The sequence below is a fragment of the Varanus komodoensis genome, unplaced genomic scaffold (assembly GCF_004798865.1).
Source record: "Varanus komodoensis strain SLA01 unplaced genomic scaffold, ASM479886v1 scaffold4, whole genome shotgun sequence".
Lineage (NCBI taxonomy): Eukaryota > Metazoa > Chordata > Lepidosauria > Squamata > Varanidae > Varanus > Varanus komodoensis.
Genome location: NW_025335941.1, coordinates 585,955 through 611,843, shown reverse-complemented (window position 1 = coordinate 611,843; position 25,889 = coordinate 585,955). Strand labels below are relative to the sequence as shown.

The 25,889-nt window shown below is 39.4% G+C and overlaps 1 protein-coding gene across 5 annotated transcripts in view; it reads left to right on the top strand.

The window, feature by feature from the left end:
- MAP3K15 (mitogen-activated protein kinase kinase kinase 15) overlaps positions 1–25,889 on the top strand; it is a 72,079-nt gene that overhangs the window by 32,586 nt on the left and 13,604 nt on the right. For all 5 annotated transcript variants that reach the window (XR_006415813.1, XM_044441398.1, XM_044441400.1 and 2 more), the window contains 13 exons: positions 4,611–4,781; positions 5,207–5,319; positions 5,816–5,975; positions 6,585–6,735; positions 8,794–8,901; positions 9,718–9,767; positions 12,145–12,240; positions 13,416–13,503; positions 16,575–16,708; positions 17,998–18,125; positions 19,912–20,042; positions 20,260–20,365; positions 22,289–22,446. Coding sequence is in view for 4 of the 5 variants with exons in the window: in XM_044441398.1 (XP_044297333.1) it covers positions 4,611–4,781; positions 5,207–5,319; positions 5,816–5,975; positions 6,585–6,735; positions 8,794–8,901; positions 9,718–9,767; positions 12,145–12,240; positions 13,416–13,503; positions 16,575–16,708; positions 17,998–18,125; positions 19,912–20,042; positions 20,260–20,365; positions 22,289–22,446 (1,594 nt within the window). In the remaining variant the exon portion in view is untranslated. The remainder of the gene's footprint in view (positions 1–4,610; positions 4,782–5,206; positions 5,320–5,815; positions 5,976–6,584; positions 6,736–8,793; positions 8,902–9,717; positions 9,768–12,144; positions 12,241–13,415; positions 13,504–16,574; positions 16,709–17,997; positions 18,126–19,911; positions 20,043–20,259; positions 20,366–22,288; positions 22,447–25,889) is intronic.

Here is a 25,889-nt window from a genome sequence, read left to right as displayed (position 1 = left end):
GATGAAATAGCAGAAGGCTATTCAGCATTCATACTGTTCTGTAATCTCTTAACTTTCAGTAAAAGAATTTCACTGCAAAGGCTTTGCTTTGAGTGGGAAAGGGTCACTTAGTGTGAAAAAATGTGCAAGATGTCTTGTTTTATTCTCAAACACACACAGCCAAATCCAACAAGAATTTCATTATATTGAACATAGCAACCAGTGGGAGAAAAGGAAGGAAAGGTATGTACAGTGGCCCCAGGTACTTCACGACATCCTTCCTCGCCTGGTGCTCATGGCCATGCAAATGAGCAATCATGAGAAGAAGGCTGGTTTAAGAAAATATATATGGACTCCTACCTTTGTAATAATAGAGAAAGGAGTCTGTGCTTAACCCTCTCTGTTCCACAAACCCCATTTGTAGTTGGTTGACTTCCATGCAGTAAAGACATTGCCCTGTGCTGTCCTCCATTTCTGGTTCTGTTGATCCCAACACAGCTTTTATAAACTACTACTTGTGAATTTATACTGTTACATGTATTTTACGTTTTCTGTGCTGAGGCTGAATCCAAATAATATCATGTTTATGTGTAAATTACTCTTTGCCTTGCCTGGCTTTCCTTGCAACCTAAATCAATCATTTTTTTTCTCATTGAGAAAGGGTAAACAGAAATTACTGTAAAGCTGATTCTAGTTACTTTTAATGTATTGTTAAGCTGTGTTCTGATAGCACAACTTCAGTTTAAGGTCTAACCAAGTCATTTAAGATGATCGCACCACAACAGGGATATCCAACCTGTTGTTCCTGGTCTGATGCTCTAATCCCTTCCGCCGCCATCAACATTCTCCCTGTTTCCTTGCTGGCTGTAATGCTGCTACTAGTAATACAAGTAGCTCTTTCCAGTGAGGAAAGAGATCTGTATGAAGATCTCTGGGGGAGCGAATGGGGAGCCTTCTCTGTCAGAAATAGTAGGGTAGTTACTTTAGAAGAGTTTCTCCACTCCATGCTCCAGAGGGTCACAGATTGCTGCTTCACCGCTGTGTCTCGGGGTTGCTCTGTGTATGCATATACAGAAATGCATATTTCTGTGTGCCGGCAAACATTTGTGAAGCATGTGATCCAGCATCTCATGTGGCCCTTTGAGCCCAAAGCGTTGTGCACCCTTAGAGCACAAATGAAAACACTCTGTGTACTCATTTTAAACGGCAGTTATGTTGTGAATTGCTGCTTCATATTTATCGCAAGCTCAGCTGTCCTGTATTTTAATAACTGCAATCTAGCACTGAGGTCATATTTATACATGATTACTTGAATGGATAACTGATGATGACAGCTATTTCAAAGCTGAGGTCATAGCCTAATATGGTCTGTAGTTGTATATGATGAGAAAATAAGCAGAATCAGTGTCATGACAATCAACAAGTGCCCTGAATCTCTTTCAGCTAAGCTTTCCCAAGATCAAAAAGTGATGAGCCGTAGGACAGAACAATTTCTGGTTGACATAAGCACACTGTAGGCATTTTTAAAGGGGCCAGTCTATAATATATGGAAAAGAGAAAAGGCTCTATGAATCCCAGAGTTCAGATGCAGTTTTACTCATGTCCTTCATGAGAAAGCTATTGAAATAGGTTGGGCCAGTTCACACAATCAACAGTGACTGGTATCTTGTGATCAGGGAACCCACAGTGGCTTGTTCCTGTCTCGCATGTGCTGGTTCATTTGTACCTCATTCCCATAATCGTCTGCTCTGTGCACAGGTTGTGCTCTTTTGAACCTGGACAGCTGAGGAGCAGGGGCGCTGAAACATAAGGTTTGTTCTAGGTATCTGGGTGTTTTAGAAGGCACCCTTACTGGGTCCTAATGTCTTGGTAACCCATGAATGGCACACATAATTATGGAAATAAGGTGGTATGTAACTAGATGTATAGGGTGGAGAGAAAAAAGTCACTCTGGCTTCATTTACATACCGATTCATTCAAATGTGTCTGGTGCTTGTTGTTGGATTAGTTGCTTCCTTCCCAAACAAACCATGTCGCCCCAGTTTCAGTAGCACAACAAGCAGCATCCATACTTAGACTAAGGGTACTTGTCACATGCTGCCAATTCAAACAAACCAAAATGACTTAAATGAATGTTTAGAGAAAAGTTGAGCAGGTTTAGAGAGAATTTTCTGTTGGGCGATTAATGATGCCCGAACTGTCCGAAATGGTTAGCACTCCAGTGGTCTGAGCCCAAGCTCCACCCGTCTGAGTGATCTCCTATCTTTCACCCCAGCAACTAGCCAACCTAGCAGTTCAAAGCATGTAATACAAGTAAATAAATAGGTACCACGTTGGTGGGAAGGTAACAGCACTCTGTGGTGTCATGCTGGCCACGTGACCGGGATCTTTTTCAGACAGCACTGGCTCATGGCCTTAGAAATGGAGAAAAGCACTATCCACTGTTAACCATGGACTAAGCAGAGTAAAATCTGGAGGGACTCCTTTACTTACTTCTAATTAATTGAGAAATACATGCAAATAAGTTAATATCATGAGTCATAACAGAAATTGGACAAAGGTTTATAAGCTGTATAGCTGCCCTAGTATTTTCCAGGGAAATGGTTTTGTCAACCGAACAGGTCTAGAGGGATGTTTACACAGTGATGTTGTAGCTGTTCTTTTGTTATCTTTGAATTGCTTCAGAAACTAATAGACATCATTTCCTCATGGATAACAGCGGAAAAGTACCAGCAATGTTTTCCTGCCACTGACTTGTCTGACATCACCAATACACCATTTTTTTAAAAAATCAGAGCATCTTCTTAGATACCTCGGAATTTGCAGTTTATCAGGTCTGATAACTGCTAGAGAAATTGTTTAAAGCTCATTGGAGAAAGCAAAAGTGGCTTTTAAGCTGAAAAGTATTATTTGCTTTTTATGTGCAAATATTTTTCTTTTTACTCGGATGTATCATTTATATGTAAACAGTGAGGGTCAGTTTTACATTTATTTAGCCTATAGGACCTATACTATTGTTCATTATTGAAATAGCCAATCTGATATATTGAATAAAATCCATATTGTTCCAGGTGTCTCTTCAAACTGTATTTCTTTAACTGGATAATAAATCATTTCATGTCATCTGGATTTCTAGTTATTAGGTGACTGAGATACCTTCCCCTATGGTTAGTTCTATATTTTATACAAACTATACAAAATATATAACTCTTTTTTCTGGAACTGAGTATCTGTGGTCGAGCAGTGCTATTTAAGCATTATAGCATTTTTTGTGCAATGTGCACATTTTAATTAAACAAGGCATTGCACTTTAGATTGGATCTTTGAATCTCAGAAATTCAAATATTTTTAGACAATTTTGAGTAAGACAAACCATGAGAAACTACATATGTGCAAATACATTTGCTTAGCTTCCAATCACATGGACCCAATTGTATGCTTTTTACAATAACAAATCATGTTCTTTCATGCAATTGATCTCGGTATAAGGAAAATATTATGATTAAGTAGACCTCATATTGGATGAAAGGAGTGTACTCTTTATTGTGACTAGTTTAAAATGAATGGGAATCTATATAATACCATCCAATATGTATGTAATAATATGGATATAACGAGCATGAGTAAAGAGGGAGTGGAAGAGAGGTTTCTTAAAGGTCTTACATCAAATTTATCCACTCACGAGATGGTAATTCAGGATAGTAGAGAACTGGTAATTCAGGATAGTAGAGAACATTGCTTAGACCATAAAGGAGTCATCAATGCATACATTTTAAAAGATTTGTGAGAATAAGGAAGAAAAGAGCTGTGAGAATATGTACTTTAGTTGCTTATGGTTTGTGTGACATCTGTGTTGTTGTTAGTCACAAAGTCGTGTCCGGCCTTCATAGAACTGGTCAACACCAGTGGTTGGGGCATAGATTTGGACTATTGTGATGTTGAATGGTTTGCCTTGGATTCGAACTGAGATCATTCTGTCATTTTGGAGATTGTATCCCAGTACTGCTTTTCCTACTCTTTTATTGACTATGAAGGCTACTCCATTTCTTCTGAGGGATTCTTGCCCGCAGTAGTATACCTGATGGTCATCTGAATTAAATTCACCCATTCCTGTCCATTTTAGTTCACTGATTCTTAAGATGTTGATGTTCAGTCTTGTCATCTCTTGTTTGACCACATCCAGCTTGCCTTGATTCATGGATCTTACATTCCAGGTTCCCATGGAGTATAGATCTTTGCAGCATTGGACTCTCCTTTCAGCACCAGATACATCTGCAACTGAGTGTCCTTTCGGCTTTGACCCAGTCGCTTCATTCTTTCTGGTGCTACTAGTACTAGTCCTCCGCTCTTCCCCAGTAGCACATTGGACACCTTCCGACCTGAGGGGCTTATCTTCTGGTGTCATATCTTTTTGCCTTTTGGTACTGTCCATGGGGATTTCATGGCAAAGATACTGGAGTGGGTTGCCATTTCCTTCTCCAGTGGACATCTATGTAGGATGTCGCATCTGTGTGTGGGAATGCTACTAGATAAAATGTATACATTAGTTCATGCAGAGGATTACCCCAGTTTCTTGGCAGAATTAAACAAAGGTTGTCCAAACTTTACTGCCTTTTCTGCTTGAATTTCAGAAGGAACAATACCGGTGATCGGGCAAAAGCACTACAAGTAATGTTGCAGGTCCTGCAGGCATGTGATCATCCAGCGCCAGACATGTTCTGCCTCTGCGGGAGAATCTACAAGGACATCTTCCTAGATTCAGACTGCAAAGATACTAGTAGCCGAGATAGAGCCATTGAGTGGTAAGAGAAGTGATGTTCTGTGTAACTATGAAAAGGCAAGGCAAAATACTCCAGTACTGACTACCAGGTTCCTTGGCCACCACACAAGAAGGCAAAACAAAATAAAGGGATATAAGTTTAATAGAACATAAGAAGATCTCTGTGGATTTAAGGAAAGTTCAGGATCCTATTTCCTACCATGGCCATCCAGGTGCTTCAAGAGAGCTTCCAAACATGTCATGAAATGACAGCCGTTTCTGGTTATTTTGGCTCTCCATCCAGCAATGGATGTTCAGTGTCACACTACTTCCAAACATGGAGATTCCATTTAGTTATATGGGTTGATAAGTATTGATTGATCTAACTTTTTGAACATGGAAGGACCCAGTTTTGTTGCAGAAATTAAAGAATTAAAAAAAACCCTTGCTATATTTTTGTCTCTGCAGGTATCGCAAAGGTTTTGAGCTCCAATCAACTCTGTATTCTGGAATTAACCTTGCAGTGTTGCTGATTGTTTCAGGGCAGCAGTTTGAAACCTCTATGGAACTAAGGAAAATAGGTGAACAAAAAGAAAATGTAGCTGCATTAGTGGGGTTGCTAACGCCAGTCAGAAACTTTATAGCATGGATCGGAAGGTCACATTCCATGAAGTAGCTTTCATTTACGGGAAGACCTCTTCCACTCATGGAACTGAATCCATGGCTCTCTTCTGTGAGTGACCATGTACACAATCCATGATTTAACAGTACTATACCATCAGTTTTATACAAACAGCACCCATACTATAGAATTTCTAGTATTTATTTCTGCAGAGGAGGTTGTCTTTTTTTGCTTAAATGAAATAAATAAATGTCACTTGCAGTTATTCCTTCCTACCAGCAATAAGACACTCATGTTTCTGTGTACTAAGAGTTTTTATCTGCTGCACACCCTTTCTGGTTATATCCTCTTTAATTAATTCTCTTTAATTTAATGCATATGATCCTTTTATCGTCCTCTGAATCAGGATCGTTGTGCTCACCTGTAACACAGCTGTTTTGTGTAAATTTGTCAAGGTGTGCGGCTAAACAGTCTGTTGGGAAGAAAAGGGAGTTTGGAAAAAATGAACAATTACTGGGACGTTGGGCAGTTCTTCAGCGTGAGCATGCTGGCCAGTGACATTGGGAAAGCAGTGCAGGCAGCAGAGAGGCTCTTCAAACTGAAACCACCCATTTGGTGGGTATAATCACATCAATAAATCTCTATAGTTGCATCCATTGTTTCTTTACGGAATTTCATTCCATTCTCCAAAGGCAGGCCTACATTGTCATTATTTCTTTTTAACCATCCTGAGAAATTATCAATTGCAGTTAAACAGAAAGCAACAATCTAAGTTTTATATTGCATATAGTAGCAAATTGCTTTTGGAATATAGGTTAAGGATGCAAAACTACTAATAATTTATCCTGAGAAATCATGGGGTGTTTCCATTGTTTTATACTGCATTAAGTGTACAGACACAGTACATGGTATACAAAACCATCTACTTGTTCTGTCTCTTTGGATGTTGTTCAGATGCTAACCAAAATGAACCCTAGTGTTAAGTTGGAAGTTTATATCACAAGAGGACTTGTGCTTCAAACAAAGGAGTTAAATGGGATGGAAATTAACTGGGAGTACATTGGAAAGTGTCTAAGAAGACAAATAGCCTTTGTCAGTTTGATTTCACATCTATTTTCAGTAACAGATTTTTTATATTCTGGTGAAAGAACTTGTTGCACTAGTAGCATAGAAGAAATCAATTTTATTTTGTCTGTTTATTGATTATATGTCTCTGTGTTTCAGGTATTTGAAGTCCTTGGTACAGAACTTGATGTTAATTCAGCGTTTCAAGAAACTTACCATTGAGCACTCTCCTAGACAAGAAAGATTGAACTTCTGGTTAGATATCATTTTTGAGGCAACCAAAGAAACCACTATTGGCTTGAGATTCCCAGTAAGGCTCTGTAATGTACAAGCTGCTGTAGAAGATGTTGGTGTAGACTGCAGTCCTATACATGCTTTCCTGGGAATAAAGCCCTAAACCCCAGAGAAGCTTATGCCTGCATAGACATGCAAATGATTGCCTAGTGTTGGACGGAAAGTAACAGATGGTTGTGGCCTGATGTTAGGAGCCTCCAAGTGAACTAGGTGCTAGAATAAGGCAACAGGCTAATTTGTGTTAGACAAATGTAATGTTGACTGCCAAGGAGGGCTGAGCTTTCTGGCCTTGTCCTTTTTGCTAAGCATGGAAGCTGGACCTCAGCAGCAATAGGGCGAGTCACTGCTTGCTCTTGTGCTGCCAAAGCTGACGTGTCAGAAGAAAAAGAAAATAGTAGAATCCTTGTATAGTTCCTCCCACCCCTTCATTTTGTCACGTCCTATTTATGTGCTGCTACAAGCACAATTTTGTATTTTTGTTTCTTTCATAAAGGTCTCAGCATTAAGAAAGGAAGTTGTACTGTATACCCTGCCACATGGTAACAACATTGAAACAATAATGTTATTTTAGCTAGCTAAGGAGTAAATGCTATTTATGCAGGCCAGGAAAGTGCTGGATTGAATAGTGTAAATTTTACTCTAAAAGAAAACAGCACCAGAGAGTTTTACCACTGGAGGTTTTAAAAATATCCAGCCGCATACAAATCATTATCATTGAACCAGATTCTATTACAATAGTAGAACCTATTGTAGAACCTAATTGTACAATAGTAGAACCAATAGTAGATTTAGTCATTTAAATCTGACAGTCCCAGAACTGATGTTGCCCTGATGAGGTGTTAAGTCATAGGCTGGCCCAGAAGTGGACCATGGGCCTTGTTGGGGATGGGGAACTGTAGTGCGAGATGAAAAACAAAGGCGTGCTCAAAAGGTGTACTCCCACACAGGGAGTAGCGAGTTGATGAGCTTACAGGAACACTGTTTTGCTTTGCTTGCAGGACTGATGGCCAAGCTAGGCCAAGCTCAAGGAAGAAGGTGCTTCTTCCCATGAAAGAATCTGAATGGGCCAAGTGCCATCCTTTCCTTTAGCGCATTCATCTGCCCAGGGCTGCAAAAACTGAAGGGGAATGCTGTCCACTTAGGCCTGGTTTAGCATCGTGTACTCCTCCAGAAGCGTTAGCCTACAGCTCCCATCAATGCTCCACTTCACCAGTGATGAAGTACCAGAGAGTTGTAGGTCAAAATCTCTGGCAAACCAAAAGTGGACTCTGACCTAAGGAAAGAAAAGGAAAGGAAGAAGAGACAGAGGAACTGTATATGGCATAAGGAGAACCTTTAGGTTATGGGCAGCATAGAAATTGAATAAATAAATAATGTTCCAAAGTAAACACATGTACACACACACAGGAAGTGACTTTGCTGTATGTCGTTTTGACAACTTTCCCATAAAATGCTTGTATGTAATCGAGTTTCTGTTGCTACCAGTAATCTGGAAGCATCATAGGAATGAACCTGAAGCAACTCCACACTAAAAAGCAGTTAGCATTCCATGCCTACTTAGTCCTCATTGGACTGGGTTTTGGGGTGTCGCCTCATTAGGTTTGTTTCCCCTCAATTCTTCTTTATGCTTTTGCAGACCTTGCAATTCTCCAAGCCTGTTAATACTTTTCTCTTGTGTGTAAATGGTGCTATTTGGAGCACATAAGGAATAGTACTCAGAGAATTGGGCTGGGTATTACTATAAATGATGGTAGAAATTAATAGAATGTACAAGAAACACCAAGAAGGAATCAGTACAAGAAATTACAAGCGTTCATGCCTTTAATCCATTCTTGGGATTCCTAATAAAGGGTGTTTGAAATATTATTGTAAATTAATTTACAATGCAGTCTTATGCATGTTTATTCACAGGCAATTCCCACTCAGTTAAACATATACAAGTTCCCTGGTAAATGGGTTTAGGATAGTAGCCTTAGCATTATGCTGCTCATTCTGAAAGTGTATGTGATGCTTGCAGTGATAATTCACTGAACTAATGAACTGAACAATTCATTGAAACAAGTGCTTTATTTAGGTGTTAGTGATAGAACCAACTAAGGTATATCAGCCTGCGTATGTTTCAATCAACAATGAAGCAGATGAGAGAACTGTTTCCCTTTGGCATGTGTCTCCTACAGAAATGGTAAGACTGTAGCACATTTTTCTTTACAGCTTTAAGAAATACTTTGTGTATACACTATATTATCTGTCTCTCTGAGCCTAAGACTGAATTCCATTTTGGAAAAGCCCTTGAGTACCAAATTCCAGTGCTGGGCAAGGCTGTTGGCAAACGGGGTGGAGTGAGAATACCAACATATTTTATCTTTACAGCTTTTACTTCTGGTAATTAGGCCTTAGGAGAGAGGCATTTCAGCTTTCTGGACTAGTGAAAAAATAACACAAAGCTGCAAAATGTTCAAACAAGCTGGGGGAAAGGGATGTGGCCACTTGGGGAATATCAGAGAGTCAATTACCCTGGTTTAATACATGAACTACCCAGATTTTCCTGGGTTTGCATGTCACGAAACAACTCGGGATTGGGGTAGACCTGGGTTGTTCAATGAAAGCAGAAAGCTGCGAGCGCAAGAGGTAGTTTTCTCCCTGTGTCGCTCCTTCCCGACAGTTCTGGAATGAACAAGCGCTGTGTTCGTTCTGCAGTGGCAAGCAGTAATTGCCACACTTATTCTGCACAGGAAGGATCTCTCTTTCTCCAGGAGTTATGATAACGTTACATAGCTGCAATATCACTTGTTGTTATGCATTTTCAGGAACTTGACTGTGGGTGCAGTTCATTGAAGTTCACTGTTCAGCTTGTGGCTTTGACTGGGTTTGCACAGTATGAAGGTGGTTAATAGGCCATGGTGACTTGTCAACCACCAATGCTTCCAAACCTCAGCAAGTGAAGAGATACGCTAGTGAACTTGTTCTGAAATAATCTGTTCTGCTTATGTATTTTCAGAAACAGATTCATGAATGGAATTTTACAGCATCTTCTATCAGAGGAATAAGGTTGGTATGCTTTAAGCGGCTTACGTTTTGTTTCACTTATATTGCTCATTATGTAAACAGATGGGTTGGCACACCTGGTGATAAGTGAGACAGGACTGAGAAGTTCTGTTTCAGGTATAAATAGTAAAAAAAACATACAGCATTAACTTCATTTAAGAAATGGATGTTTCAAAGGTTGAAATTGCTATTTTTCCTAGCCAGTTTGCTTGTCGCTTCCTGCATATATTAGAGATCTTGTCAGTCTGAAAACTGTCCCATTCCTGTTTAACCTGTGAATATCTTTATTTTACTTAACTCTGAGAGGATCTTATTATGTGCCTCCGTTCGATGATTTAAATCTGTCACAGGAAAAATATTAATCACACTTTGAGTCACATTCAGATGTTTTCTCCTTCCTTCAGAATTCTCAAAAAAGCACCTATACTGAAATTTAGAAGTTAGCATATGTCTGCGTGTATTTTATTTTTTAAAACAGTAAGAGTTGTTACAGAGGTAATGCTATGGATCTCTTAAATCCAGGCTTCTTAATAGTTGTGGGGTAAGCCATTCAATCATTCATGCTAGCATGTTTAATAATTTCCTTTTAACTGGAGTTTTGACCTGGCTTACCATTTTGCTTAAGAAGGATTTCAGGTTAATGATGACTGTACATTCATTGGAATCAGTAGGTTCTGTCATGAATGTTAGGTCTCATGTAGGCAGAATGTTGATGTAGGCAGTAGCAGGAAATGGAATTTATCCCTTAAAAAAAGAGAAAGGAAGAGGTGTGGCTCTCTTCACTTCCTCTAGTGTTACCATTCATACTGCCCTAAATGTGACTGAGTGAATCAATTCAAATTAATAGGCTCATTTCTCTGATCAAGTTGAGAAGGTTCCCCCCACCCCCACTCATTCACTCTAGGTGTAGTATACATTAATGGAGAAAACCTAGTTTTCATAACAACAGATTTTTTGAAATGGGTAGTCATAGGGTGTTGGGAGAGAGAGAAATTCTTACAGATATATCTCCTGCTGTCTCTATTATGGGAAATTAATCTTACTTCCTGCCTGTACTGTATTGTTGCATCCCTTCTGGAAAGTCTTCATTGCAACATTGTAGTTAAGACAAAAAGAAAATTTGTTACAGCTTCAGATGGCATTGTATTCAAATTAGATCGCTGTAGCATGTTTAATGCCAAGGAGGCATGGTTTTCAGACCCCTAAAGCCTATACTGTGTTCTGCATAGCTAACCTGACTCTGTTCCACCTGTCAGACTCCCCCCTGCCTGTACTCGTTTTTCCTCACAGATCATACAACGCCAGGAAAGAGCAGTCTGTATCATGATTGCTGGGGTGATGTGTGTGTGTAAATGTGTGTCTATGTGCAAGTGTGAATGCACGTGCCGCCACTGAGCCAGCATCAGATGCCTCCTTACGGCCTAAGAGGTTGTAATGTACACCTCCACTGTATGTGGAACTGCCTTTACAAAAGGTTCTAGAATTTCATGGTGCAAAAAGCAGCAGATAAATTGCTGACAAGTGCCTGGATGTCTCATTATATAACACCAATCATGTACAACCTGACATGTTTTACGATTTTTTTATTGACTCTATTCAAATTTGGAAACTCAGGTGGATATTGATTATTTTTCTTACACAGCCTTTGAAAATTGTCATTGCTCTCTCCTCCTGCTCATCTACCCTGGTATGGATTTATCTGTCTCATGCATCTTGGACTAGACAAACACTGTCTGCAAACTTCAGCAATTTGAACTGCAGGGATTTTCTGTGTGCCATATGGAAAAACATAGATACTGGAGAGTGGGAGAGGAATGTAGTTGTTTTTCTCTCCTTATAATATTAGTTCCTGATAAACATTGCTAAATAGATTTTCTGAAAGTGAAGATATATTAAATTGATTCTGAATCTGAATTTATAAGAAGATTGGTATAGTAGTAAGCAACCAGAAAGAAAAAATCAGCCAACAGAATACCTGTATTCTGCTTAGCATTTATGCTTTACTACAACTAGATTGCCATGGTGTTTGTTTGAAGGTCATGTTTCTTAGCCCTCTCCATTATTCTACCATGTAACCTGTTTTGTGACATCCAATGCACAGAACATACGCTCTTTAACTTTCTCTCTGTTCTTTCCCTTTTTCCTTTATCTTCGTAGCCGCTAGCCGTGTCTTATGCGTTATAATTTCTCCAATTAGTTGGAGCCAGACTTTTCAGTATCGTGACCAGATTCACTGCTTGAGTCTTTGCCTCTGAGATGTTCTTGTATGAATTAATTAGTTTATTTTTGCCAGTTGTTTCTTCACCTTCATGCCACCCTTTCCTATCAACATCATTTGTGCTTAGCAGGAATAATGTTACTGACATTGGACCTTTTGCAGCATATCTAAATTTGATGAACGATGTTGTTTTCTGTATGTTCATGACAACTCTGATGACTTTCAAATCTACTTTTCTACAGAGAACCAATGTAGCAGGTGAGAGAATTGTTTTGTCTTACTTTGTTTTTACTTTACACTGAAATAAACCATGCAAAAACAGAGAATATGCTGTAAATTCTGTCATGTTTTCACATAAGAAACAAAATTTCATTTGTGAATTCATTTTCTCTATTCCTTACGATTAATATCATATTCTGGACATTAAGTGTGTGATCTCATGGGTCTCAGACATCCTCTGGGGGACCACAGGATAATATGGATTTTTAAATCTAAGGTCAGAGGCATGTTGGGAATCTTCTGTCTGATTATTCTCTTTATGCCTCATAGCTGGCGCAGTTGCCCTGCACTGTATGCTTGTAAACCACCCCTGCAGCCCTTCTGGACCTCCAAGGCAGATGCTGAGGATGTATGAGGGCTCCAGGAGGAAGGAAAGAAGAATCACCACTTCCCTGTGGTGTTGATGAAACTAGTTGTGCCGACCAGTTTCATCCGTTGAATGACACCATTGGATTCTTCCTGTCACTTGCACCCTTTCCTTACAGACAACATCAGAGTGTTCCAGTCTATTCACATGGTCCCCAAATATTGTAGTGGTTGACAAATATAGGACACCAACCTCCAATGTATTTTTTTAAATGTTGCTTACAAGAGACTCCAAGTGAAATCCTGTTATATTCATTCTACTTTTCCATTCAGTCCCTGTTACTGAGTTATATCGCAAGTGCTGAGAAGATTCCTATTAATGAAACTTTCCTTTTAATGAAAATTACTTCAGCAGTGGCAAAGATGTCATACAACACAAAATCTTATTTGTTATTGCGGGAACAATCTCACTTTCCTTTTTCTGTTCAGCTGTCTTGCGTGTATAACAAGGTATTTTTTCAAAGCACTGACCCTAGTATTAGTGGTGTGCTGTTATTTGGGCTTAGTTTCAGGCAACAAAATGACTTGGACCAGGACTGATTTTCAGTAATTAAAACAGCCAAGAGTATTTCAAGAGCTTAGTGTTGATTAGTGTACTTTGAAATTCTGATATGTATAAGCATTTTGCTCTGTTACAAAAAAGATAGCATATCATTCTGACAATGATGGTTTTGGAAATGCACTAGTGAAAACCTGTCAGCAAATAAACCATTGTTCATATAAATTGCGAAACTGGCCAGTTGAACAAGAAATGAATTATTTGACTGTGGCACATGTTTCATTTTCAGATTCTGTAGTTTGGTTAAAGAGATTTTAACTGATGCTGTTGGAAGTACTCTGGAACTTGAAGGAGAGATTGATGGTGATACATTGGAAGTAAGGTTGTTTGTTTTTTAGCGAAACAAAAACTCTGCATTGGGAGGAATTGCTTTCTCTATTCCTATTGTTAGTAACTGAAAAATAATAACACTTAGCTTTTAAATAAGTCCAAATTAAGCAACTAGAAACATAATTCTTAAACAAAAATGAGGCATTCATCATTCATATTGCTTGAGACCTCATGTGAAAACTTGTAGTTGTTGTTAGCATTCTTTTTGTGCCTCTTAAAATCTTTGTTGATATCTTGTGTACGCCTGAACATCACCTCATCTCAGCCTTTCTGCTTGACCCTTCTGAGCAGTGCAAACTGTACTGCAGCTTGGAACAGGACCGATAGAGTTCTGCCAAGGAATTTGGAGAAATCCTGACAATCAGCATGGTGTTGTTTGCTTTTGCCCATGATTTTTTGCTTGCTAAGATTTTGCAATTGTTTTACATATAAAATCCTAAAAGATAAAATAAATAGGAAAAAGTTGTGCTTAGCAAACATTTGAGGTTACAAATTTTGTAATTTGGGTGTCTTTGTACCATGGAATTTAGGTGGCAATTCTGCATGTTTCCACTCTGGATGCAGATGCCATCAAAGGCCCTGTAATCTGAAAAGCTGTGTTAGACGTTCAAATAGGTTTCTAATGAACTTGACAGCAGTGTGCATCTCTTAGCCAAGGTCATTTCAAAAGGGTCCAGAGAAGGGCAACAGAAATGATCCATGGTTTGGAAACACTGCCTTGTGAGGAGAGACTGAGAGAACTGGGAATGTTCAGCCTTGAGAAGAGAAGACTGGGGGGGGGGGGCATGAACTAAGTACCTCAAAGGCTGTCACAAACAAGAAGGTCAAGATCTCTTTTTGCTAATGCCAGAATGTAGGACACAGAATAATCAGTTCAAGTTGTGACAACCTAGATTCAGGCTAGATATCAGGAAAAGTTTTCTAACTGTCAGAGAAATGTGAGAGTGGAACCAGTTGCCTAGAGAGGTCATTGGCTCTCCCATACTAAAGACGTTGAAAAAGAAACTGGACAGTCATCTGAGTGGAATGCTGTAAACTGGTGTCCTGCAACAGCAGTGGGATAGACCCAATGACTTTCATGGCCCCTTCCAACTCTACTATTCTATGATTCTATGGAAATCAATTAGAGGTGCGATCCTATGCATATTCAGATAAGAAAAGCTCACAAATCCCAACTATGCTGGCTGGGGCATTCTGAGAGTAGTAGGCTTTATTTTCTGTCTAAATGTGCATACAATTGCACCCTTATATGCCCTCTTTGCTCCAAGTGAAGTTTGAGTACCTAATCTGATAATAAAGCTCTTCTTTTTCTTTCTGACCAATCAATTGGAATTTGATCACTTAAATATGAAGTGAAACATAATTTCCATTAGATATGTAAGCCTTGGAATTGTCCATTACATAAACATTTTTTCTTCATATGATATGCACATACTAAGCCTGTAATATTATGATATTTACCTGAAAATAAGCCTCATTGAATACAGTGGGGCTTATTTCTGAATAAATATACATAGGAGTATGCAACTATAAATATACTAAAAAACTTGGGTTAATGTTTTGTAAAACCATTTCCTGCCCTCCTGCTACTTCTGTCTGCTGAATACTGTTTTGTAGCTGTGAAATACAGATATGTTTCTTTTTTTAAAAAAAACCATTATCAGGTTCCAGTTGTGTCATCTTGTGTAATAGCACATATCACATGACAGCAGAATGATGAACTGTGAAGTGCTGAAGCATGGAAAATGAAACTGTTTGAAAGGTGAACTAATTTAGTGGGCATGTCATTTTAGGGTAAGCAGAGACTTCCCTGGCACAGTCTGTACTGCAACAGAAAACTTGGCAATAACTTTTAAAATGAACTGGAGGAGTGGTGAGGCAGGGCAAGGAAGGTGAATTTCAAGGGCATATTGACAGAAGATTTACCCACAAGTGAGAAATACGTCTATTGGCCTGATCCATGTATTAATGCAGAAAGATGGAGAAACAAACAATTAAGAGAACTGACTTTGTAGATCCTGTGAAATATAACTCATTATTTTTGAACACCTGCTAAGTATAATATTTACAGAATGGTTACAATCTGCTTTTCTTCTACATGCATGAATTGCGAGATTCCTTTTGACCAAATGTTGTATCCCTGTAGAAACCCAGATTAATATTTAATATAGAGTGTATTTTATTTTTCTTTGTATTACTCTATTTCTAATGTAACTCATTTATTTTCTGTTTTCACTTGTTAGAGCAGCTGCTGTAACATCCCAACCTCCCTTCTTGTCTTAGAGATAGAGAAATTAGATTAGGACAGGGATGCTGACCTTCTTTCAAGCCAAGAGCCAAACTCCATTTCCCGGAAGGACTTTGGCCATATTCCACTGCTAACCAGGACCACAGTGAAGTAGCTGGGGGCAAAGGCAAAATGAGGGCAGGGCCAAGGAAAAGGGGCAGGTTGAAAGTGTCAAAATGCAAACATAATTTATCTTTAAGCTCTTAATTTCAGCAGCAAAGAGCAAGGACAGCTGGGGAAGCCCAGTGGGCCTGGTGTGCTGCATGGACTAACTTGCGTAGGCTGTGTCAGCAGATTTAGAAACAGGAAATATCTGTTGAGAAGCAAGATGAGCAGCACCTCATCTTGGAATGTGCTATCATCACATACCAGATTTTTAATGTCAGTTATAAAGTTGTTCTTAGATCTCCCTGTATATAACATGTTATGCCCATTTGCTGTACCTTAGTTGCTCCTATTTTGCATTCTCCACAAATAAAAATAATGCCCATGTGAGGAACAGCTAATTATATAATTTTTTTAAAATATATTTTTGTTGGTGACTCTGCTGATTAAACCATCTGGCTCTTTTTCAGACAAAATTGTTTATAGGTTTAGTACCGTGATTAGCTACACACATTATAAAATGCTTACTCTTTAATTTCTAGGGGACTGATTTCTGTTGATCTTCAAGGCTATACATTATTCATAGCGTGTATTTAAAGTCAGGCTTATGCTTTGGCAATGTTTTTATTTTTATATGAATGATGGATCTCTCTTTTCTGCCTTTAGTATGAGTATGACTATGATGAGAATGGAGACAGAGTGGTATTAGGTAAAGGAACCTATGGGATAGTTTATGCTGGAAGGGATCTTAGCAATCAAGTCCGAATAGCTATCAAAGAAATACCAGAGAGAGACAGCAGGTGAGCCTTAATATTTTACTTACTGTGATTTCATGAAGTTGTAATGCTTCGTTCAGTTAAAATGCAAGAAAAAAAATCAATGGAAGAGCAGTTCGAAACAGAGGAAGAATCTGTAAGACTTTTTAAAATATAGAAGCTGCCCCTGAGGGAAGAAACCTCTTTCTGAAATATTTCAGACTCCTTAAACCTTCTTCTAACACTTGAGAACATTTCTGCAATGTTTTTATTAGTATTAGTTCCTTTCCCTCTTCTTGGTTCTTTCTTTCCTTCATTCAGTCCAAGTAACATGTCGCATGTCTATGATGTTCGTGAGTATGGGGGCAAAGTGGTGTCCCCGTTGTGACTGTGTCTTGTTCTGTTCAACTCCTGCCTCCATTTGATGGTGTGAGATTTAAAACTCCTTGAGACAGGATTCAAGCAGGTACAAGCAGTTTATTCCATACAAAAAGCGTTTGCAAAGGCTGGCTCAATGCCTCAGTAGTCTGAGAAACAAGGAGCAATCTTTTACTGTTTACAAGAGATTTTATACATTCCTTTCCCCGATGCTCAACGCTATCCCCGCTTCGCCATTGACTGGTTACTAAGAAGTCAGAATCTTCCCCATCTGCCTACATCATACTACTCCTTAATATCTTCCCTCCTCCCGCTCATACATCCCATGTTCATACTAATGAGCCTATTATCTATGAGAGGTGTGTCATTTACTATTCATAAACTTATTACGCATGCGCAGTACCTTCTAAGAGGTCAACAGGCCGAAGTGGCCTTGAAAATTCTTACTTGACGCCAAAATGTTTCTTAAATCTTGTGGGGAGGATGAGATAATGAGAACAGGCCTTTCTCCAGGCTCGTTATCGCCAGTTGTAAAGTAATCCATTGTCTGCTCTCCTCCACTGAAGGTGACAGTTTTACCACTGTCCCCCAATTTTACCCCTTCTGGTATTTTTCGGAACTTTTTATATAGGAAACATCATTAGAACAACCATTTACATGTTTTGATTCTCAGGCTTTTTTTTGCCTTAAGAGACTTCAATGATCCTGTCCTATTCCTGTTTTTCATCCTTAACACTTAGTAACACTAACATTTCATTTCTCACAATGGTATATTTTCCACTGCATGGTCCTGAAGTTGGTTTAGGAACTGTGTACCATTGCAGGGACTTTGCCTTGTCTTCCTGTGACATTGTTTCATAGCTTCAAGCCTTATGTCAATGACTGAGAGATTTTAAACAAGTAGGTTTTCTTCTGATTTGTATAAGCTGCAGTTTTTTTATATATTTTCTTGATAGATATTCTCAGCCACTGCATGAAGAAATTGCCCTCCACAAATATCTAAAGCATCGAAACATTGTCCAGTATCTTGGTTCTGTTTCTGAAGATGGATATATTAAAATCTTCATGGAACAGGTGCCAGGAGGTTTGTATCATAGACATTTCCGCTGATATTATAGCATACTATAAATCAGAGTAGAACCTAACATCTAGGATGGCGTAATTAGGGCTAAATACTGTGCCTGTTTACGCAGAGAAAATTGCCCACAATTTCCAGCATTCTACAGCATCCATGACTGATTGGGGCATTCTGGGAGTTGTAAGACTTTTTCTGTCTAAACATATACCAGATCACATTCCTTCACCTCTCAAATATCTGTAGACCAATTTCTTGGCCTAAATTAAAACAGTATGAACCCAGTCCAAGAAAGTGGATTGCTCATTGAAGAATGTGCATCCATATTCTGGTATACCTGGTATAGTCTGACAGAAATACCATTTTTACATGTGACTTTAAGTGGAACAGGGTGAAATTAAGAATTTTATTTCTGACTGCCCTTGCATTAAATTTCTGGAGAGAATTGTCTGAACCTAGTATTAGGTTCAGGATGGTGGAAATCCCACCTACACCCTTGTTTCTATCACTATTATTGAAAGGTGCATTAAAGGATTAGGTGTGCCAAAATTTAAAACCAAACACACATCCTGCTCACAGTCTGTGCTTCAAAACAAGACATGGGGCAGAACATAAAGGGAAAAGGTGAGATGAACAGATGTGTCTTAAGGAGGCACTTGAATATAAGTTTCCCGTAAGAGTCATCACTTAGAGTCAGTTAGGAGGGCATTCCAGTAGTAGGGAATGGTAAGGGAAAAGGGTTGGTGGGAAGGAGGATATAATCTGAGATGTAATCAGTGTATTTATTAAAGGTGCCGGGCATCAATCCAATGTCATGGTAGTACATTCCCTTAAGAAATCCCTTAGGATCCCCCCCCCCGCCCCCCGTTCAGTCCACACACACCTCCTAATTGTGTTCATGAAAATTAAGCTCAGGATGCTTACGAATGAACAACTTTCTAATACAATTGGTTAGTTTCTCTCTAGTGAGTGGGGTTCTGCATAAGCCTAAGATGAAGGATAGGGTGATCATTCTTCATGAAAAACTTTGCTTTTTCAGGCCCTGAGTCTCTGTTCATTGCAGTTTGTATCTGAGGTCTGTTTGGTCCAAAGCCCAATTATATATTCCTAATATTATAGTTATTGAGGTTTTTCAGATTGTCTATACATTTCCTTAACTATGAAGACACAAAAAAGGGGCAAAGGCTGTTTAAAATAATTTGTATCAAACTGGACTCAGAAAAAGGACCCTGAATTCAGGGTAGTACATGTACATTATATCAAAGGGCCTGAGATGTGATCCCTGACGCATCCAGGTAGGTCTGGGAAAGACAGCTTGGTGAGCCTCTTCAGGTAGTATAACCAGGGTTAGATAGACCATTGATCGGTCTTGTTACAAGGCAACTCATTTTCCTTAAGAAAAGCTCTCTTAAAAGAATGGAGTAGGACGGTCTCTTATTAGACCAATATAACTAACTCTTCTGCATTCATACAGCTGTCTGTTTTGAAATGAGACTGCTGAGATGTACTGTTTATTGTTTGGAATTACTGCTTCATGGATGTGTACAGCATCATACAAGTTCTTGCGTCTGTTTTGCTCAGTATTAGTAAACCCTGTGACACAGTATAATGTATATTTACATTACATTACATTACTGAAGTCTGTGGTCAGTATGGTAAGTATACATGTTCAGTCCCAGAAACACATGCAGGATTATGCAGACATAAAGTAAATGGTACTAGGGATGCAATTCTAACAGGCCTGCTTGCCCTGGGCAGAATTACTTTGTGTCTTTTCCCCTTTGCTTAAATCCAGGAAGTCTTTCTGCACTCCTAAGATCAAAATGGGGGCCAATGAAAGAACCTACTATTAAGTTCTATACCAAGCAGATCCTAGAAGGCCTGAAGTACCTCCATGAGAACCAGATTGTACATAGAGACATCAAAGTGAGTATGTGCATCATACTGGACTACAGTTATGATTCGTTACACAAATGCAAGCTCTATTTGATCATTCCACTAATGCAAGGTGTACTTTCAGGAAGACTTAGCAATTCTGAAGATAGATTTTATTAACAAATATAAAAAGGCAGATTATGGAAGATTCTTGGAAGAGTTTCTGTAGATTAGCATAAGTACCTGCTACCTTTCTTTTTTTCTTCAGGGAGACAATGTTTTAGTGAATACATACAGTGGAGTAGTAAAAATTTCTGATTTTGGGACTTCCAAACGCCTTGCTGGAGTCAATCCATGTACAGAGACCTTTACAGGTAAGAACAGAAAGAACAAAACAGCTGTTTTGATTGAAGGGTAGGAGGCTGGTACCTGCAAGGATAACTAGACTTTTCTCTGTCATTGCATATGCTCTGTCTGTGGAACATTGTGTCCTGGAAAGGATTTGTCTTCCCACAGGCAGGGCTTATACATAATCACTGACCCTGGCAGTAGGAGCAATGTTTGCTTTCTGGTCCAATAAAAATAGGTTGAACTGTCAAGTTCCTGCAAAAGAATGCATTTATTGAGAGAAGGAGACAAAAGAGCAAAGAAACAATAATTAAAAGTTGGAATATTCAGCTTCATGTCTAGCTTTTTCCTTTTACCAGTTGTCAAGTTGGCCTTTTTTATGGTGCAAAGACGGTTGGATACCACGGTCATGGTCATGGCTATGCCCCCATTGGGGACAAGTCACTGATTTACAATCCTGATCAATTCACTTTTATTATATAAAAAAGTTACAGGTGAGCCAGTCTTGCTTTAGTCTAAACAGCAGGTTGCGTCATAAAAGGGTGCTACAAGGAATTCAAGCTGGTAAAAAGATTTTATGTGACTGCTGAGCCCTCTTCCCAATTGGTGTGAAGGAAAGGAACCATGCCTTGACCAAACAAGAAGTCACCTGCTGGCAGTGCAAAGCACATGCACTGTGCACATGCAAAGCACATGCCAATAGTCATCAGTGTTTATGTAAATGAATAAAGAATTGGAAATACGCACCCACCATAAGCTGTTGGTCAAACCATATTCCAGACCCTCCAGCTGTGTGTCTTGTGTTCAGAAGGGCTAGAGCTGTGTGCAGCAACACTTGGTCTTTTCACCAGACACTATTAAGCATGGAATTCCCAGGGCAAAACACATCAGAGGCGGACAACACATGGTCCATGGACAGCAGGGAGGAAGAGAGAGGAAACACTCAAAAGGCCTGTCCAGGAAAAGAATCTCACCATTTAGGTTTGCCCACAGCTAAGGTCATCCATTACCCTATTTTGGCTATTGTCAGGACACAAAGAAAAATATCTCAGGGAACAAACTTAATAGTATGGATAAAGTGTATTAAAATCAAAATGAATATGTAGTCTTGTTAGAGCTTTCTTCTTAGCTTTTTTATCAGATCAAGTCTTAGCTTCTTCATCAGATCAAGTGTACTTAGAATCCCAAATAAGATCCAAACTGTCTGATTTTTATTTGTTCTTTCTGAATCTGGAAGAAGATATAGTTACATGTGGTCCCTTGCACATAATCTCAGTATAAAGTGTCATTGAATTCAGTGGAGTTTACTCCCAAGTGAGAGAGTATAGGATTGCAGCCTAAAGTAAAAGATATGAACGGGCTGTTAAAGTTAACAGCAAATTACAAGCTTATGCTTAATTTGGGACTGAGTAAATGGTCTAGGAACATGGAACACTGTAATCTCTATAGAGTAGCTCATGCAGGCATGTGTGTGTGTGTGCATGCGCACGCACGCACACAGAATACTTTAAAGTTTATTCTTACTTTAAGTCCAACATGTTACGCAGCCTTCTTATTTATTGGTTCTCAATACCACTAAATCTAGTACCATTTTTTTTCTTAGTAAGCCTTCCAACATATTACTGTTGTATCCAGTTTACTATTTGTGCAGTCAAACTGCATAAAAGAAACCAGGAAAACACAATCAAGGACAAGCTTTTCAGTCTTTTCAGTCAAATGGGCTAAAAGTATTTCCTTCCTTTCGAAATCTGTTACATAAGCAGAGACAGTCATCTAGAAAAATTATGATGAGACACAGTCTGGCAGCTAAGAGGTGCTGGATATAGCACTTCCTCATTTGCTAAGTCCACTTACATTGTAAATACCATTTTACAAAATGCCTAATGCAGAGTGTGATCTCTTCCATGATGAACGGAGTAACTTGCGCGTATTCTTTTTCATGAGTTCAGGTACTTTGCAGTATATGGCTCCAGAAATTATTGATAAGGGGCCTCGAGGATATGGTGCACCAGCTGATATTTGGTCATTGGGCTGCACTATCATTGAAATGGCAACAGGAAAGCCTCCATTTCATGAACTGGGGGAGCCACAAGCAGCTATGTTCAAAGTAAGTGCTGTTATGCCAAGACATGACACTAACAAAAATCCATTGTCTATGTTTCTATTGATTCCAGTAGTGGCTTAACAGGGCAAGTGACCCTATTCAAAAAATTTATTTGCTTGGTTCATACAAGTCTTAGGTATGGTTTACAGATAAAATAACTTTCCAGATAGGGGAATGTTTCTCTCAAAATACAGCATTTCCAGTTAGAAAGACTCCAGTTAGACTCAGACTTTGAACTAGATGAAGACAGAGGGGGGTTGCAATGTGGCACAGAAATGTGGCAGTTCATAAGCAAGGTTTGTCAAGCAGCTGCTGAGAACCGAAACGCTTCATGTTCAGAGGAGACACTGTCAAACAAGGAAAGTCTGGGGAGGAACGGTATTAAATTCATTAACCCGGTGAGCCACCATCAGGCCAAAAAAGTGAGTAACATTTGGGATTCCCACTGTCTGGCCTGCAAGCAGCATAAACCTCCCTGAAGTTTGTGAGTGAAGCCACAGCTTGGAGGGAAAGCTGCTTTGATTGATTTTACTGGAGAACACCCTTCTTATGAAGGATTCTGTAACATAAAACCCTGTCGAACACAAATTAAGGACTATGCTAGAATATAAATTTTAAAGATAAGCAATTCAATGTATAAAATTGAAATATGTTCAATATTTATAAATGCATACACAGGTGCGCATGCATGCGCGTATGCACGCACATTGCTTAATCAGTATTGCGATTCCAGTGTGATGAGAGATTAAAAAATGAAAAATATAAAATAATAAAACATGATAAAAGCAATAATAGAATTGGATCAATAAAACTATGACTGGTTAGATCAGAAAGTGCTTCTGAAATAAAAAACTGTCTGAGCTTTCTTCAGGATGGTTTCATAACAATGAAATATAGTGCTGATTTTCTAATTTTTCTTTAGACCTATGTTATGCTTTGACTGTAGCTGTTCTTTTTTTTCTTTTGAAATCCTGTATTTTACTGTGACTGGTATGTAAAGTGTGCTTACATAAGCCGATTATATATTTTTTAAATTAGAGCTAAGCCCTTCACAGTGACTTAAGTCCTTGATCCCCCTGATCTGGCTGCATTGGCTTTAGTTAGTATTTCACAATGTCTCATGCAAATGCTACAAAGATAACCTACATTCCTTCATATATCCTATTCTATCTGCAAAAACAGCTATGCAAACTAGGTTTTGGAAAAACAAGCAAAATGAGCATAGAACTGAAGCTGGCCAGAGTGCCACAACAGCAAGTGAATGGTTAAAATAACAGCCATGCATTTGCTAAAATAGTTGAGCATTTAGACCACTGATGCAAATGATCTCATTATACATTTACAAAAGCAGAGAAGTCTGTTCTTTGTGCTGGCTGAATCAGAAATGCTGAACCATAAGAGCAAATAGGTGATTCACTACACCAGCTATTAAAACATTAACTGCTTCCAAGTGAGAATCTTCAAATACACTCAGACCACCACCCTCACTAGGCAGTGCTCTACAGAAACCTTTTCGTGTGGGTTATTGTGCTGTCTGAACCCACTGAAAAGTAGAACCCAGGAAAGTCAGAGATAAGCAAGACTTGTCTGCTGTTTCACAAAAAAATAACAATCCATACTTTACACAGCCCAGAGTTCATAACCGAAGAACAAACTATAGATTATTTTTATGGGTTATTTTGGATAATAAAGCAAATTCCTTTGCATCCTCAGGCAAGGAATCATAAAGAGAGCTTATGTTCTCCCAAATGAACAGCTTATCCCCAAGACATGGTGGCTTAATAGTTGTCCACCTTGAGGTCCAAAGCAGCGGAAGAGATATACAGTGGCCTGTGGGATCTAGTCAATGGCTCTCCCTGTTAGCCAGTAATGCATGAATCCCACTGGATTTAAACTGGGAAAGACTCAACTACAATAGAATTTGGGTGTGGGAGAGAGATAGAAATGCTACATCCTTTCCCTGGCTTTGATACATATTCTCAAGGCCTTTTGAAATGGGGTTTCATCCAGGAAGGCGCTTTCCACAGCTTCTTGACTATCTGCAATAACATTGTGAGGAACACAATCAAGTGTTGAGGCTTTGGGGTATACTGCATGAAATAAAGGGTCCTCAGTCCATTGCTTTGGTTGCTTAGTCTGTAGGCCAGGTGGTTGAGCCATTCAGAGGATTTGGTTGGAGACATGGGGCAAATTCTCTGGTAGTGAGGTTGAGTCTAATGCTCTCATAATCGCACCCAAGGACAATATAGATGGTGTACTTGACAGACAAGACTCTGAATCCAGTGTATAATCTTCTGGTTCAGATGGTGGGGAGATGGCAGCAGAGACAAGGTTTGAACCAGTGGATTAGGAGCTGGCAATGGAGAGTACTGGAAAGAGGCTTGGACTGCAAGGATGTCATTCAAGGAGGTGGTGGAGGAGGAGCCTGAGGGTGGTTAAGAAGGAAGGGCAGTGGGTGACCATAGCATGGCATGCTGAAGTATCTGAAATGATCATAAGCTAGAAAACATGAATACCAATCATCCCAATAGTAAGAATTCTACGGAGGTGTTGTCCATTCTGATCTTACGTCTCAATCTGAAACGGGTGAATGGGGGCAGTGATGCCAGTCCCTGTAGTCCTCTACCCTAAGTCTTCGGGGTCGGGCTTGGAAGTTCACGATGTCAGTGCCCAGTAGGTATCTGTGATGGAATTCAGGGACCCATCTGTCAAATCTGAGGAGGATTTGGGTCTCTAATTTCTTCCTTGGGTGGCTCCTTCGTCGGTGCTAATGCTGACAGCAGTCAGTGGTGAGTGTGAAATGGAGGGAGACGCAACACTGAAGAGGCTGGCACTGAGGCTCCCTTACGTTTCATTTTCTTCTTATGCTCACTGGTGCCAGGCCCTTTTGGCCAGCTTAGGCACCAATGCCTTTGTGGCCAAAGAGAGAACTCCCTGGGATCAGAGGCTTGGCCCAGGCCACAAGTAAAGCCCAGTCATGGGTGGAAAGCCTTCCTCTTGCTGGTGCAACTGTGCATTGGAAGGTGATCTTATCTGAGGGTTTGTTTGTTTGCTTGCTTTTTTTAAAGTTTCTTCTTCTTCCAACATCTTCCATCATGCTTGTTTCATAAATGCCTACAATGGCACAAGAATCAATGATGTGGGCATCTGCTGAGGAGAAAAGGCACAAAGACTGGCTGACTATTAGAGGGACTTTACCTTGATAGTGTTCACACTTTCTGAATGGGGCCTTTAAGCCCACAAGCCCTTGGGCCATGCAAGAAAAAGAAGGAAGGAAGGAAGGTTCATCAAATTAAAGAGCTTCATCAAATTGCAGCCCATCAGATGACTTTCCTTGAGATCAAAGTGGCAGTCCCAAGAAGGAATGGGCAGAAACCTGCTGGATCATACACGTTATATGCTGGGGGAGGGTTCCTGCCCAAAATTACGCTGCTATAGAAGCTTCC